Source organism: Mytilus trossulus, chromosome 1, assembly GCF_036588685.1.
Source record: "Mytilus trossulus isolate FHL-02 chromosome 1, PNRI_Mtr1.1.1.hap1, whole genome shotgun sequence".
Lineage (NCBI taxonomy): Eukaryota > Metazoa > Mollusca > Bivalvia > Mytilida > Mytilidae > Mytilus > Mytilus trossulus.
In genome coordinates, this window is record NC_086373.1 from 111,923,256 (window position 1) to 111,940,854 (window position 17,599).

At 33.6% G+C, this 17,599-nt stretch overlaps 1 protein-coding gene across 1 annotated transcript in view; it reads right to left on the reverse strand.

The window, feature by feature from the left end:
- Window positions 1–17,599, reverse strand: part of LOC134697877 (ribonucleases P/MRP protein subunit POP1-like) — a 38,187-nt gene that overhangs the window by 16,998 nt on the left and 3,590 nt on the right. The window contains exons 2-5 of the mRNA XM_063560167.1: window positions 15,558–15,621; window positions 14,720–14,904; window positions 13,321–13,557; window positions 8,283–8,370 (exon numbers count right to left, since the gene is read on the reverse strand). Of these exons, the coding sequence (XP_063416237.1) occupies window positions 8,283–8,370; window positions 13,321–13,557; window positions 14,720–14,904; window positions 15,558–15,621 (574 nt within the window). The remainder of the gene's footprint in view (window positions 1–8,282; window positions 8,371–13,320; window positions 13,558–14,719; window positions 14,905–15,557; window positions 15,622–17,599) is intronic.

A 17,599-nucleotide genomic window follows, 5' to 3' on the forward strand; every position in this document is an offset into this window, starting at 1 on the left:
TATATTCTATTAATCTTTATTTACTGTACTTTTGTGATGCATGTTTTTGAATTGTATTGTATAAAAATTGAATAAAAACAAGATTTCATAAGATTACAAATTATACAACTATTCAATAGAAAAAGATGTAAGCAACTAGAGGCCACCATACACCATTCAAAAATAAGCAAAACTCATATAGTATTTATAGTATTAAAGCTAAAAATTACCCAGACATTTGTTAATCACATTTATGTATAGGACTTTACTTTGTTTGATGCAGGCCTGGGGTAATGGTAATTTGTAATTGTAATGCATTGTAATATTACACTTTTTTTAAGTAATGCAAAGTAATTTGTAATGCACATTTTCTGCATTACAATTACATGTAATGTAATGATTACTTTTCATGCTTTTGTTAAAAATCAATGTAATGCCTCCATTACTGTACATTACTTTTCATTACAAATTTGTAAAATACATGAAATTGAAGAATATTGTAAAATAGAAATAAAATATTAACAAAAACACAAGAAAGTATTGAATAAAAAGTAAAAAATTGTCAAAGTTAATTACCAGCTGATTACTGTATTAAATAAATTGCATCAAACATTAACACACATATTAAGGTAAGAAATATAAAATTGTTAAAATCATCTAGTCTTAATCTTGGTTTCTGATATTTGTATAAAAAGATATTGGGAATATTTTGGTGTTTGGTGGTCTATGAAAAAATCTTCTAAAACAATATTAAACAAAACTATATAGATGGATGGAAAAAATATGAAGACGAAACTTTTGTATTCTATACACACCTTACATGTATTTCAATGAAAGATTGAATATGTTAATTAACATTTTTACACCAAACTGGGGTTTGGGTCCTGTCTGTGTTGTTATTTTCCTAATTACTATCAAAATTGCAATCAAATCTTCTCAACTTATGTTTGTCTTCAAAGAGCCTTTAGGCATTTAACAGGATAATCCTTTAATGACACATTTATTTTATCTCTTTGAAATCCCTTTATGATGTCTTAATGATTAAGTGATCAATGATAAAAACAAATTTATATGATAATTTATTTATTTTTCACCACTGAAGAAACTTAAAAGTGACTTTTTCAGTTTCATGCCTCCTACTACTCCACCAAAGAGTAGACACAGGTTTGGTGCAGTACATGATTTTGACATTTACTTGTCAGAGCCATGTGAAGAAATGTCAATCAATCCACTGGAATACTTGATGTCAAATTCAGTGCATTTTTCTTAAGCTAATACAGCTATATCAAGTATTTAGCCATTTCCTCCACATCAGCTCCTGTTGAAAGGCTTTTTAGTATTAATTGCCGGAAAGGTGTATATATATACCTGATCATTGTTCTCTTAATGACAGCATGTTTGAAACACTTATGATAATAAAGCGCAATGGACATGTTAATTAAGCAGTATTTGAAGTCTATGTCTATAACACTGTATATATATGTAGTATTATATGTACATATACATGTACCCCAGTAATAATTTCTTATAAAAATCTGTTTTTGAAATGTTTTTAGTTTTTATATCAAAAAAGTAATGTGTAATATAATGCATTACACAGGCAAAGTAATTGTAATGTAATGCATTACATGTGGAAAAAATGTAATTGTAATTGTAATTGTAATGGAAGAATCACAAAATAATTGTAATGTAATGCATTACATTGCAATGTAATGACCCCAGGCCTGGTTTGATGAACTGTATAATATATAGTACTATACTTTTGTACACTTCTGATCGCAAAACAACAACTAACTTAAATACAAAAGACACTAGAGCTGATCTAACAGTAATTACAGTTACCGAAAGCTAGTTAAAAACCAATAAAACCATAGCCCTCCACATTGCACATATTTAATATACTTCTGGACAATTACTAAAATATAATTTGGATTCATTAAAAACTTTTATCAATATCTTAAAAATGATTGTTTGAATTTGCAATTTCATACAATTAATATATCCAAGGGACATAAAACTTTTAGAATTGTTGATGGGCACTGATTTTAAATAATTGTCAGAAACATTTCTGATATAATATAAAACGGAATTCAGGAATTTGTCAAAGAAACAACAACCCAATAATAAACCTTTCATGCAAATTTAATATATATCTGGTAAGAATTTGTACACATGGACACCTGAAATACTTTTTTCCATATTAACAATATTTCAATGGTGCACAACTTTTTCAAAAATATCAAAAATTTAAACTGATCAGCACTGATTTTCAGACATTGTTGATATAAACAAACCTATGATACAAATTTTATAAAAACCTGGCAAGAATTGTATGTATGAAAGCGCTACTAATGAATACAATTTTCCATATAATTATATCATTAATTTTTCCAAGGGCCATAATAACTCTTATGAAAATAGTTAATTGGCACTGGTTTTCAAACTTATCTGAGACATTGCTAAAATAAACGGTAAAACCTATGATACAAGTTTCATAATCAAAGCACTGTAAGCACTGTAGGCAGTAACCAAAAACCAAGGCAAATGTAAATATTTTCAATAGCAACGTATATATCAAGTTATTGTTATATACTGTTCCCAGCTGTCACAAAAACTCACATTGTATTGGATTTTGACATTAAAATTTGTCAAAAAGTAATTTTGAGTTTCAATACAAAACATTTTCTGTTTTTTACTCTTTTACATGTATCACTGGGGTAAAGCTGATGACCGTAACTGCATTCACGGTCATCCCAAGATGTTGGATGAAAAATTAGGTCAGTTTCTGTATTGTCTGTTTAAGTGTTTCTATATCATTTTCTTTACAATTCATACATTGAAAAGATGTAAATTTATAAAAGAATCACTCGGAAATCACTGATTACTTCCGAGAAATGTGCATGAAACCGGAAATTCGATTTGAAAAAATCGCTCAGATGACCGTAAATCACAATCAAGATGACCGTAACAGAATCAGCGATTCATAACATGGGTGACCGTAATTGCTTTTAAGATGACCGTAATTTGTAAATGATGACCGTAACTTTTAAAGGATGACCCTCAATTCTAAGAAATATCCGTATTTATATAACTACCTTTTTGTATCAAATAATTAATCGTGTTGGTATAAACATATTAATATGATAGTATTATCCTATAGGTAGAAGAAAATAAGTAGTCCTTCAAATGCATAAATTACCATATGTATCTTTTTTACAGTAGAGGGTTTAATTTTTAAAATGACTTTGCAAAATGGCATGCTACAAAAGCGCGATAAAATGAAACCTCACAAGTATATGAAAAAAATACGGTGCACAGCCTCCAACTGCTCGACAAAAGATTTTTTTTATTTCTGGTATTCCTTTTAATGACATATAATAAATACACATTTTAAAAAATTTCAATGCATGTAAACCCATTGATATTATATCGTCTTCCATTTTGTCGTGCAAATAAAATAACAGAAATATTTTGAAAATATTATATACGACTAAACTAGTGAAGGTGAGCTCCAGCAAACTAGATCCTTAAAATAGTCTTGTACGAATAGCGTATCACAAGGCGGAACGTTGTCAATTTGTATATATACAGAAATGTTATTCATACAGTCAGGATTCTACTTCTTCAAAATTGTCTCTCCATTACGCCAGTTCATGCTCACAATCGTAGAAATGGAAGCCATTGTAGGGATGACGCTCTGCCAATTTTTCTCTTGAAATCTGATAAATTTATCAACATAGTACCATTACGATCGATCGTTATATATCAGTTATATCTTAAAAGACAAATGTATCTACTAGCTAATGAGCATCAGTGAATGATCTCGTCTGCATTGATTCAACTTAAAAATATTGTCTGTTTGGATGTCAGGTGGAATTTTGGAAAATTCTTAACCATTATTAAATATTTCGCGCCGTGGAAGGGCTGACTTAACATTTTCAGTGGTTGAAGATTATAAACCCTAGTTATCACACACAAGAAAGTCATATTTTTTTCGAAGATATCCATTTTCATCATCCAAATTAAAAGACTGACGTCAAGTACTCTTAGAAAAAAATAGGTATTCGAACACACCTACTCTGTTTTTGTGATTCATTCTAAGATAGGTATTTCACTTGACCCGTATATTTCATTTTTTCGTACTGTGATTTTTTTGACGTTATAAAATCAACCTGTAGCTTTGATATATAAAAATGATAGAATCTGAAGTGAGAAGATATATCAAATACTCTTGCTTTGTAAGACAAAATATACACCAAACATGCCCTAACATAAAAAGGTGCACTCGACTTTCTCTTTCCAATACATTGAATCGTTACCTATTTTGGGGAATTTTTTCATGATTCAGTCACATAATGGAAGGGCAGACACGAAAATTTTTGAACTAAAATATTCATATGTATTATTCATGTTTTTAATGCTCCATTTATTGGCATTAAGTTTTTCTGGTCTGAGCGTACGTTCGTCCGTTCGTCTGTTTGTTTGTCCGTTTGTCCAGCTTAGAGTTAAATAAAATTGAAACTTAGTACACAATTTACCTATGGTATGATCTTTTTAATTCTAATGCCAAATTACAGTTTTATCCCATTTTCACAGTCCACTAAACATAGTGTAGATGAGACATCCGTGTACTAGGGACAAATTCATATTTCTTCAAATTTTCGTCGTATCGCTGTCAATTTGTGTTAAAATTTTAACGTCGTTTTCAATAAATATTTCATTGTTTACGAGAAATATGCAAATTAACTATCATTGTCCTAAATCCAAAATACGGCCAATTATATTATAGTTTAAAAAAAGAAATTTATGAAACATTTTAATACCCCAATTGAGATCGACAAACTCAACAAAAAAGCTTTGAATACAATACGGATATTTCTTAGAATTGATGGTCATCCTATAAAAGTTACGATTGTCCTACATAAATTACAGTCAGTCCTTACAAATTACAGTCATCCTTCACAAGTTACGGTCATCTTTTTACCAATCACGGTCATCCTTGTTTTATGTTACGGTCATCTTGAAAATATTTTGATTATGATTTACGGTCATCTTAACGATTTTTTCAAATCGAATTTCCCGTTTCATGTACATTTCTCGGAACTAATTAGTGATTTCCGAGTGATTCTTTTATAAATTTACATCGTTTCAATGTATGATTTGTTAAGAAAATGATTATAGAAACACTTTAACAGACAATACAGAAACTGACCTAATTTTTCGTCCGACATCTTGGGATGACCGTGAATGCAGTTACGGTCATCAGCTTTACCCCAGTGATGCATCTTTTGGTTTTCAATTCTTGTGTTTATATTAATTTACCATGCAAAGATTTATTTTTTTTAAAGTTGATTGCCCAAACCTGGAGTTACCCATATCCGCTTCAGGAATCGGATCTGATATTGTATTTTTCTTCTCAGGTCAGCCATTTTGTTTTCAATGTTGACTGTTTTTGTCAGATACAATTTTATTCGAATTTACACATTATTTGTTTGCGATTTTCTGTATAAAGCTTGCGGTTGAACAAAATGAACATGGCTGTCATGAATAATAATGCTAAAAACAAGTTTTGAGATCATTTATTAGGAGACTTTGATAAAACGGTTTGCAAAGTTTTTTTTTATTTCCTCTCAAGTCAGGCATGTCGAGCGTAGCTAGTAACCAAGTCGAAAGTCCGACTGCAAAAGTGGAAGGTAGCAGACCTTGGACAACAGCTAATATGAACCCCTGCCTCCAAATTGAAAAGATAAAAAAATTGTCTTATAATTTAAAATTGGAGCCAACAGCATGAACAGTGGAACTTATTTTAAGACTTCTGACGTAGTTGACTACGTATTGACGACAAACAATGTTCCTACGACTTTTGTCATTTGGGAAATCTAAACTACTCGTCTTCAGAGATTTTCAGTGATTAATCATTTCATACATTTGTTCTTTGACAGCTTAGCCAAAATCTCAGGGATAATAAATTACATAAGGATTCCTAATGTGCCCTACTTCCTATGTGCAACTTCAAAACTTTTGGATAAATCGACGATCATTTAAGGTTTTTTTTGTCATATTTTTTGTAATCAAGAATTAAAAGTATGAAAAATTGTCCAATTAGTTATAAATAACATAACATCCAGCTAGATAATAACAATGGCACATATTTCAGAATTAATTGGGTAGAACACAAATCTAGGGTGCTCACATAAGGCAGATATCTGGCAAGATTTGTACACGTGAGAATGCTAACAAGAACAGACGCACAAACAGACTGACTCAAGGTATTTCTATCCCCCCCCCCCCCCCAAATGCATTGATCAATTGCCAATGGTGACCTTACATCCTCTTTTGTTTACAGTACATTTCTTTTTATATACAAAGTAAAGAATTTAAATAGTATTTATTGAAAAATTAGTTAAAAAAATCATACATATATGCATACAAAAGAAGATGAACAAATTGGACAAACAGACCAAAAACATACTGCCCCAAGGTGGGGCATCAATAAATTTGAGTAACGCATACTTTTTTAAGTGTTGAAAAGTGTTTGATAGGTGAATGAAATATAGTCCCAACTCCTAGGGTAGGGGAATAATATTAAATATAGTCCCAACTCCTAGGGTAGGGGAATAATATTAAATATAGTCCCAACTTCTAGGGTAGGGGAATAATATTAAATATAGTCCCAACTCCTAGGGTAGGGGAATAATATTAAATATAGTCCCAACTCCTAGGGTAGGGGAATAATATTAAATATAGTCTTAACTCCTAGGGTAGGGGAATAATATTAAATATAGTCCCAACTCCTAGGGTAGGGGAATAATATTAAATATCAGTGTTCCAGCTAGGATTTCAAAAGGGCAGGGTGACAATCCTGAAAAGGGCATTTAACGCGTGTTATGATTATACGAAAAGGGCACATTTTTATAAAAGATGTTAATCAAACATTGTGTTTATTCGTTGCATCACAGGTTATAAAAGAAAAACATCAATAGCCCATATAGAACTCTATCTTTCTACTTTTAAGGCTGAAAAACTTGTCAAGCAGCTTGTCACACAAGTTTTTTTTTATCATTGCTTGGCACAGTTGAACTTTATATGCAGTATGTTTTGAAAGGTGACCTGTTTCAATACTGTTTCTATGGTCTGCCACATTTTACCAGTTCCACCTTTCTACCCCTGCTGTGCTTAATGGCAATACAGCACACAACAGCTGTGCTCAGTAAATTGCACAACTTTAGGATATATAGCAACAGTGAAAAATTGCATCAAAAATAAAGAATACATAAAAAGATGACCAAGGCACCCTACCAACACTGCTACTAAGACCCTCTTTAACTTTTCCCATAACTCAAAATAAATACCTAAACATATACATGTATATATATTCTTAAGCAAGAAGTATGTAGACATATTTTAGAATATGTAAATGGGTTACTCAATGCTTGGAAAAAAATCAGATTGAGTTAACTTTCTTTATTCGGGTGTGCTCCTTCTTTGGAGGATTATAAACAGCACGTAAATATGATGTAAATATGATCACAATATGGCGGCCGATTTTGTTATTTTTCGTATCAAAAATGAAGGCAGTCAATGACAAATACGTCTGAATTTTTAGTTTTTTTCATGGAAAACAAGTAAAACAATGTCTTCAACGAGTTTATTATGGTTTTCAACTATCTGTCATTACGTTTCCTCCATGAAACTACGGCAAACATCGCAAATTGTGCCCAAGTTGTTGTACGCACATTTCTTCAAAGATAATTGCCGACTGACCGATTCTATTTGAATGAATTAATGTTGATGATCATTAGTGACCCATCCGATAAACGGATTACCTATAACAACAGATTATGACACCAGTTGTAACAGTTGATTAGCTTGGGGTCGTAAACAAAGTCAAACTTTTCCCCAGGTAAAATTTAGTAATTAGCGTATCATATCAATTATATACGAACAAGTTAATGTGCAATCGATCTTCAAAAAAGGCAGGGCGCCCTGGAAACTGTAAAAAGGGCACATGGCGCCACTCAGAAAAGGGCGGGCGCCTCCCCTCTGAAAACGGCCTAGCTGGAACACTGAATATAGTCCCAACTCCTAGGGTAGGGGGATAATATCAAAACATTTCCAACAATGCTTGAAATCTTTCTTTTGGTGAAGACTAAAAGTTGACTTCTAGATTTCTTTTGGTTTATTTGTATCCTTGGGTTGCTGTCCATAAGAATGACTGTACTGTATATATGTGTAATATGTTTTCAAGTATTTTCTGATCTGAAATTGAAATGATATATCACTAAACATGCTAAAGCTGTTACCTGTTGCTGAATTAGTAAGATGACAGAGTCCTTCCAAGATATTCTTCTCTTCTCCACTGATTTCTATACAACACATGTAGGATACATCCTTAAATGGAAAATAAAGAAAAATCTAATCAGAAAATAATGTAACATTACTAGCACTGACTGTGCGAGGGCTTTATAGATAGTAAAGGTTGTTAAAAACTCCTATCATTAACATTACTAGCACTGACCGTGCCAGGGCTTTATAGATAGTCAAGGTTGTTAAAAACTCCTATCTTTAACATTACTAGCACTGACCGTGCCAGGGCTTTATAGATAGTCAAGGTTATTAAAAACTCCTATCATTAACATTACTAGCACTGACCGTTCCAGGGCTTTATAGATAGTCCAGGTTGTTAAAAACTCCTATCATTAACATTACTAGCACTGACCGTTCCAGGGCTTTATAGATAGTCAAGGTTGTTAAAAACTCCTATCATTAACATTACTAGCACTGACCGTTCCAGGGCTTTATAGATAGTCAAGGTTGTTAAAAACTCCTATCATTAACATTACTAGCACTGACCGTTCCAGGGCTTTATAGATAGTCAAGGTTGTTAAAATCTCCTATCATTAACATTACTAGCACTGACCGTGCCAGGGCTTTATAGATAGTCAAGGTTGTTAAAAACTCCTATCATTAACATTACTAGCACTGACCGTGCCAGGGCTTTATAGATAGTCAAGGTTGTTAAAAACTCCTATCATTAACATTACTAGCACTGACCGTGCGAGGGCTTTATAGATAGTCCAGGTTGTTAAAAACTCCTATCATTAACATTACTAGCACTGACCGTTCCAGGGCTTTATAGATAGTCCAGGTTGTTAAAAACTCCTATCATTAACATTACTAGCACTGACCGTGCCAGGGCTTTATAGATAGTAAAGGTTGTTAAAAACTCCTATCATTAACATTACTAGCACTGACCGTGCCAGGGCTTTATAGATAGTCCAGGTTGTTAAAAACTCCTATCATTAACATTACTAGCACTGACCATGCCAGGGCTTTATAGATAGTCAAGGTTATTAAAAACTCCTATCATTAACATTACTAGCACTGACCGTTACAGGGCTTTATAGATAGTCCAGGTTGTTAAAAACTCCTATCATTAACATTACTAGCACTGACCGTTCCAGGGCTTTATAGATAGTCAAGGTTGTTAAAAACTCCTATCATTAACATTACTAGCACTGACCGTTCCAGGGCTTTATAGATAGTCAAGATTGTTAAAAACTCCTATCATTAACATTACTAGCACTGACCGTTCCAGGGCTTTATAGATAGTCAAGGTTGTTAAAAACTCCTATCATTAACATTACTAGCACTGACCGTTCCAGGGCTTTATAGATAGTCCAGGTTGTTAAAAACTCCTATCATTAACATTACTAGCACTGACCGTGCCAGGGCTTTATAGATAGTCCAGGTTGTTAAAAACTCCTATCATTAACATTACTAGCACTGACCGTGCCAGGGCTTTATAGATAGTCCAGGTTGTTAAAAACTCCTATCATTAACATTACTAGCACTGACCATGCCAGGGCTTTATAGATAGTAAAGGTTGTTAAAAACTCCTATCATTAACATTACTAGCACTGACCGTGCCAGGGCTTTATAGATAGTCCAGGTTGTTAAAAACTCCTATCATTAACATTACTAGCACTGACCATGCCAGGGCTTTATAGATAGTCAAGGTTATTAAAAACTCCTATCATTAACATTACTAGCACTGACCGTTCCAGGGCTTTATAGATAGTCCAGGTTGTTAAAAACTCCTATCATTAACATTACTAGCACTGACCGTTCCAGGGCTTTATAGATAGTCAAGGTTGTTAAAAACTCCTATCATTAACATTACTAGCACTGACCGTTCCAGGGCTTTATAGATAGTCAAGGTTGTTAAAAACTCCTATCATTAACATTACTAGCACTGACCGTTCCAGGGCTTTATAGATAGTCAAGGTTGTTAAAAACTCCTATCATTAACATTACTAGCACTGACCGTTCCAGGGCTTTATAGATAGTCCAGGTTGTTAAAAACTCCTATCATTAACATTACTAGCACTGACCGTGCCAGGGCTTTATAGATAGTCCAGGTTGTTAAAAACTCCTATCATTAACATTACTAGCACTGACCGTGCCAGGGCTTTATAGATAGTCCAGGTTGTTAAAAACTCCTATCATTAACATTACTAGCACTGACCATGCCAGGGCTTTATAGATAGTCAAGGTTGTTAAAAACTCCTATCATTAACATTACTAGCACTGACCGTGCCAGGGCTTTATAGATAGTCAAGGTTGTTAAAAACTCCTATCATTAACATTACTAGCACTGACCGTGCCAGGGCTTTATAGATAGTCCAGGTTGTTAAAAACTCCTATCATTAACATTACTAGCACTGACCGTGCCAGGGCTTTATAGATAGTCCAGGTTGTTAAAAACTCCTATCATTAACATTACTAGCACTGACCATGCCAGGGCTTTATAGATAGTAAAGGTTGTTAAAAACTCCTATCATTAACATTACTAGCACTGACCGTGCCAGGGCTTTATAGATAGTCCAGGTTGTTAAAAACTCCTATCATTAACATTACTAGCACTGACCATGCCAGGGCTTTATAGATAGTCAAGGTTGTTAAAATCTCCTATCATTAACATTACTAGCACTGACCGTGCCAGGGCTTTATAGATAGTCAAGGTTGTTAAAAACTCCTATCATTAACATTACTAGCACTGACCGTGCCAGGGCTTTATAGATAGTCAAGGTTGTTAAAAACTCCTATCATTAACATTACTAGCACTGACCGTGCGAGGGCTTTATAGATAGTCCAGGTTGTTAAAAACTCCTATCATTAACATTACTAGCACTGACCGTTCCAGGGCTTTATAGATAGTCCAGGTTGTTAAAAACTCCTATCATTAACATTACTAGCACTGACCGTGCCAGGGCTTTATAGATAGTAAAGGTTGTTAAAAACTCCTATCATTAACATTACTAGCACTGACCGTGCCAGGGCTTTATAGATAGTCCAGGTTGTTAAAAACTCCTATCATTAACATTACTAGCACTGACCATGCCAGGGCTTTATAGATAGTCAAGGTTATTAAAAACTCCTATCATTAACATTACTAGCACTGACCGTTCCAGGGCTTTATAGATAGTCCAGGTTGTTAAAAACTCCTATCATTAACATTACTAGCACTGACCGTTCCAGGGCTTTATAGATAGTCAAGGTTGTTAAAAACTCCTATCATTAACATTACTAGCACTGACCGTTCCAGGGCTTTATAGATAGTCAAGGTTGTTAAAAACTCCTATCATTAACATTACTAGCACTGACCGTTCCAGGGCTTTATAGATAGTCAAGGTTGTTAAAAACTCCTATCATTAACATTACTAGCACTGACCGTTCCAGGGCTTTATAGATAGTCCAGGTTGTTAAAAACTCCTATCATTAACATTACTAGCACTGACCGTGCCAGGGCTTTATAGATAGTCCAGGTTGTTAAAAACTCCTATCATTAACATTACTAGCACTGACCGTGCCAGGGCTTTATAGATAGTCCAGGTTGTTAAAAACTCCTATCATTAACATTACTAGCACTGACCATGCCAGGGCTTTATAGATAGTCAAGGTTGTTAAAAACTCCTATCATTAACATTACTAGCACTGACCGTGCCAGGGCTTTATAGATAGTCAAGGTTGTTAAAAACTCCTATCATTAACATTACTAGCACTGACCGTGCCAGGGCTTTATAGATAGTCCAGGTTGTTAAAAACTCCTATCATTAACATTACTAGCATGACAATAATTCAATTCATTCAATTCTTTATGAATGTAACCTTTAATTTAACCTTTAGTGGAAGTGTTCTGCACATGTGTTCCAAACATGGCTCATTCATTATTAGAAAAAAATGTCAACATTGAAATGTAAAACAAGGGAGACACTAGGAATAATCTTGTTGAATGACACATAAATCATTCTTTAATATACAGGTTAAACAATGATTTTTAGTAAGTATAGTCTTAACCTCTAATATGAAAACAAAATATGATTGCTTGCTTTGTTTTGAATATTCAATCAGAGTTATATAACTGTCTGCAGTCTTTTGGGGTCATCTCCATAGATAATTCAATGGTGTGTAGCAGGGTTGTGTCCCCTCCTTAGTACAGGTAGAACATATAAGTCAGTCTTAATCAACTGAGCTAGAGAATCAGTTCTTTGGCTAAGTGGGTTAACCCACTGACTGTCATGCAGGCGACCAGGGTTTATCCTGGTGGTGACGATGTAAATTTGTAGAGTCGATACATGCTCTCCAGTTACAGGTGTTTAGTCTATAAAACACACAAATGGCGATACATTATAGCGAGCCTATGCATGTTAATTGGGTTTTCTTTCAGAAATTTTTATTCAAATATATATTTTAGTAAGTTACAAATAAAATATCAGAAATCAAATTGGTGAACATGAATTTAATCTATTATATGCTATGAGGCTTTTTTCAGTGTTGAATGCAATATGGCATGTATGGAAATGACCTGCAGTTGTTTAAATCCTTCATCTTTGACCTTCGATGTATAGTTGCCACATTGTTAATCATACCTCATCTCTTTATTTATATGTAAACATTTACTCTCTTTATTTATATGTAAACATTTACTCTCTTTATTTATATGTAAACATTTACTCTCTTTATTTATATGTAAACATTTACTCTCTTTATTTATATGTAAACATTTACTCTCTTTATTTATATGTAAACATTTACTCTCTTTATTTATATGTAAACATTTACTCTCTTTATTTATATGTAAACATTTACTCTCTTTATTTATATGTAAACATTTACTCTCTTTATTTATATGTAAACATTTACTCTCTTTATTTATATGTAAACATTTACTCTCTTTATTTATATGTAAACATTTACTCTCTTTATTTATTTGTAAACATTTACTCTCTTTATTTATATGTAAACATTTACTCTCTTTATTTATTTGTAAACATTTACCTGAATCTGACAATAATTCTGTGTAGCTCGGTAACATGCTTTAATACTTTTATCTGTTGAATGTAATGGGATCCTATAGCCCCATCTGTCCTCCATTTTGAAACGTTTTGCATGCCAAATGTGTGTTTCTAACCAAATATGCTTCCTCTGTCGTCGCTGATATTCCTCAAGTAGATTTTTAGGTCGACGCCTATGTTTTCTACTTGGACGCTTTGGATTTGATGTAATTTTATCATACTGAAAAAAATATGAAACAATATTAGTGTGGATTTGAACATGCTTTACAAATACATTAATTTGAGAATATCTAAATGTCAGTTTGAATTTTAACATAATGATTAAGTTCAATATATTTGTCATCTGCATTGCCCTATTAAGTTTGTGTTTTAGGAAGAACTTGATATGTTTTTGAGGTAATAAGCGTTGTCTAAGGTTACAGGAAGGGGAGAACCCCCTTCAAACTAATTTAATCCTTCCACATTCTGTATGTGTCTGTCCCAAGTTAAGAGCTCATAATTCAGTGGTTGTTGATTGTTTATTTGTTTTTTTTGTTCATGATTTTGTACATAAATTAGGCCGCTAGTTTTCTTGTCTAATTTTTTACATTTGTTATTTTAAGGCCTTTTATAGATGACTATGCAATAAGAGCTTTGCTCAGTGTTGAAGGACATAAGGTGTCTTATAGTTGTTAATTTCTGTGTCATTAGGTCTCTTATGGAGAGTTGTCTCATTGGCAATCATACCACATCTTCTTATCTTATAAAGAGTTGTCGCCTTGCCAATCAGACCACATCTTCTTATTTTTTATCCTGTATAAGTTTGGTTGAGGCAAACTGTAGCTAGAGAACGGAAACTAAATTTTGGCTATACAGACTGACAAGAGTTACACTTAATGCCCCCTTCGATGCGACATGGGCATTAAAACAAATCTAAGGAATGATGTCTTTAAAAATCCACAACATTTATATTTTTTCTCAGACTTTGCAAATAATCAATAAAAATCGAAAATTACATTTTAAAACTTTGATAGTAGCGTTTCAAGTATGTCTCATTAAACAAGGTTCAATAATTATGAAATATTAAAAAAAAAATATATACTTTGATAAAGACTGACATACTGATGTGAATTGTATACATTCTAGCTGCAAGGTGTTCATCCATGGGAAAAATGTCACCATACCAGAGAACATAACACCAAGCTGGCTAATCTCTTACTTCTATCTACTACAGGCTGAGAAAAGTAACAGCATCTATCTATTTTAATGAAACTTGTTATGATGAGGTTTGAAATCAAATATTGACATAGTAGCATACTACATCCATGAAGTTGTCACTTCTATTTTAAAAGTTAAGCATGAGTTTAATAATCAATATAAATTATTTAAATACTGATTATAACCTCTTTCCTTGCTATGTTTTGTAGTCTTCTAGGTAAACGTTTGATGTTATGACTCATGGCTCGTCTCCTCATGTGAATGGGAAGTGATTGGAAAACCTTTCTGGCCCCTGTATTCTTCTTTATTTCTTCAGCTAAAGCTTCTATCTCATTGGCTCTACTCTGTGCATATTGCATAATGCCAACTTCTGCAAAATATAAAGGTAATATATTACAGGTATTTACATACACCTTATCGTTAATCCCAGCTGACCCGGCCCCTTGAACTTTTGACGCATACAACAATCACTTTTCCATTGTGGCGTCAGACATTTTGTTTTATGACGTCAAAATTTTACGGGAACCTGTGTGATATCCAGCAATGGCAGAAAAATAGCGATAAGGTGTATTGGCACTCATACCACATCTTCATCTTCCTCTTTCTATTAAGACTGCCACTATACAATTTGACAGAAGAGAGAAACTTGAGACAATTGTTATTTGACAACCTTCAGTACCATATAAAACATACAGATCAAACACATCTTTTCATTCTTTAAATGTTGGTGTGGTCTGTCCAGATACTTACATGGCCCCCAGAGATTGATTGATTTTCAAGTGTTTTAAAGCCACTTGTAGCACTGTTTCCTATATCAGGTTGGTCTCTTTTTAATGGCAGGGAAAGCAAGAGTGTATAGAGAAACCTTAACACTCAGCAGGAAAAAAGAACTTCTTGTAAATTAAGATGAAAATCTAACCCATCTGGAGCACAGCTTTTACCTTCTGGTCTTTTGATCTTTCTAACAAAACAATTGCCTTCCTCTATAATATATTCTTATTGAGTCAAGAGCACAGCTTTTACCTTTTGGTCTTTCCATTAAAACATTTGCCTTCCTCTTCATTCCTCTGTTTTGACCATAGGAATTCTGAAAAAGAAATGTTCAAGGTTTTGACAATCAGTAAAATATACAGTAACTAGAGGCTCTAAAGAGCCTGTGTCGCTCACCTTGGTCTATGTGCATATTAAACAAAGGACACAAATGGATTCATGACAAAATTGTATTTTGGTGATGGTGATGTGTTTGAAGTTCTTACTTTACTGAACGATTTTGCTTCTTACAATTATATCTATCATGAACTTTGCCCATTAGTAACAGAGAACTATTTTTGGTAAAAATTTACATAAATTTACCAAATTAATGAAAATTGTTAAAAATTGACTATAAAGGGCAATAACTCCTTAAGGGGTCAATTGACCATTTAGGTCATGTTGACTTATTTGTAGATCTTACTTTGCTGAACATTATTGCTGTTTACAGTTTATCGCTATCTATAATAGTATTCAAGATAACCAAAAACGGCAAAATTTCTTTAAAAATTACCAATTGGAGGGCAGCAACCCAACAACCAGTTGTCCAATTCATCTGAAAAATTCAGGGCAGATAGATATTGACTTGATTAACAATTTAACTTCTTGTCAGATTTGCTCTAGATGCTTTGGTTTCATAGTTATAAGCAAAAAACTGCATTTTACCCCTATGTTCTATTTTTAGCCGTGGCGGCCATCTTGGTTGAATGGCCAGGTCATCGGACACATTTTTCAAACTAGATACCCCAAAGATGATTGTGGCCTAGTAGTTTCAGTGGAGATTTTGTAAAAGATTACTTAGATTTATGAAAAATGGTTAAAGATTGACTATAAAGGGCAATAACTCCTAAAGGGGTCAACTGACCATTTTGGTCATGTTGACTTATTTGTAGATCTTACTTTGCTGAACATTATTGCTGTTACAATTTATCTCTATCTTTAATAATATTCAAGATAATAACCAAAAACAGCAAAATTTCCTCAACATTACCAATTCAGGGGCAGCAACCCAACAACCGATTGACCGATTCATCTGAAAATTTTAGGGCAGATAGATCTTGACCTGATAAACATTTTTATCCCATGTCAGATTTCCTCAAAATGCTTTGGTTTTTGAGTTATAAGCTAAAAACTGCATTTTACCCCTATGTTCTATTTTTAGCCGTGGCGGCCATCTTGGTTGGTTGACCAGGTCACACCACACATTTTTTAAACTAGATACCCCAAAGATGATTGTGGCCAAGTTTGGATTAATTTGGCCAAGTAGTTTCAGAGGAGAAGATTTTTGTAAAAGATTACTTTAATTAACGAAAAAAGGTTAAAAATTGACGATAAAGGGCAATAACTCCTAAACGGGTCAACTGACCATTTTGGTCATGTTGACTTATTTGTAGATCTTACTTTGCTGAACATTATTGCTGTTTACAGTTTATCTCTAACTATAATAATATTCAAGATAATAACCAAAAACAGCAAAATTTCTTCAAAATTACCAATTCAGGGGCAGCAACCCAACAACCGATTGACCGATTCATCTGAAAATTTCAGGGCAGATAGATCTTGACCTGATAAACATTTTTACCCCATGTCAGATTTGCTCTAAATGCTTTGGTTTTTGAGTTATAAGCCAAAAACTGCATTTTACCCCTATGTTCTATTTTTAGCCGTGGCAGCCATCTTGGTTGGTTGACCGGGTCACGCCACACATTTTTTAAACTAGATACCCCAATGATGATTGTGGCCAAGTTTGGTTTGATTTGGCCCAGTAGTTTCAGAGGAGAAGATTTTTGTAAAAGTTAACGACGACGGACGACAACGACGCCGGACGCCGGACGCCAAGTGATGAGAAAAGCTCACTTGGCCCTTCGGGCCAGGTGAGCTAAAAAGGGTTGTTGTCTCTTTGACACATTCCCCGTTTCCATTCTCAATTTTACTTATTATTAACAATTGTCTGTGGCTTTTCTGTTACACAATGGGTGCCACTAATGAAACAGTGACTTGTTTTACCTTTCTGAGTCACATGATGTTCAGACCAA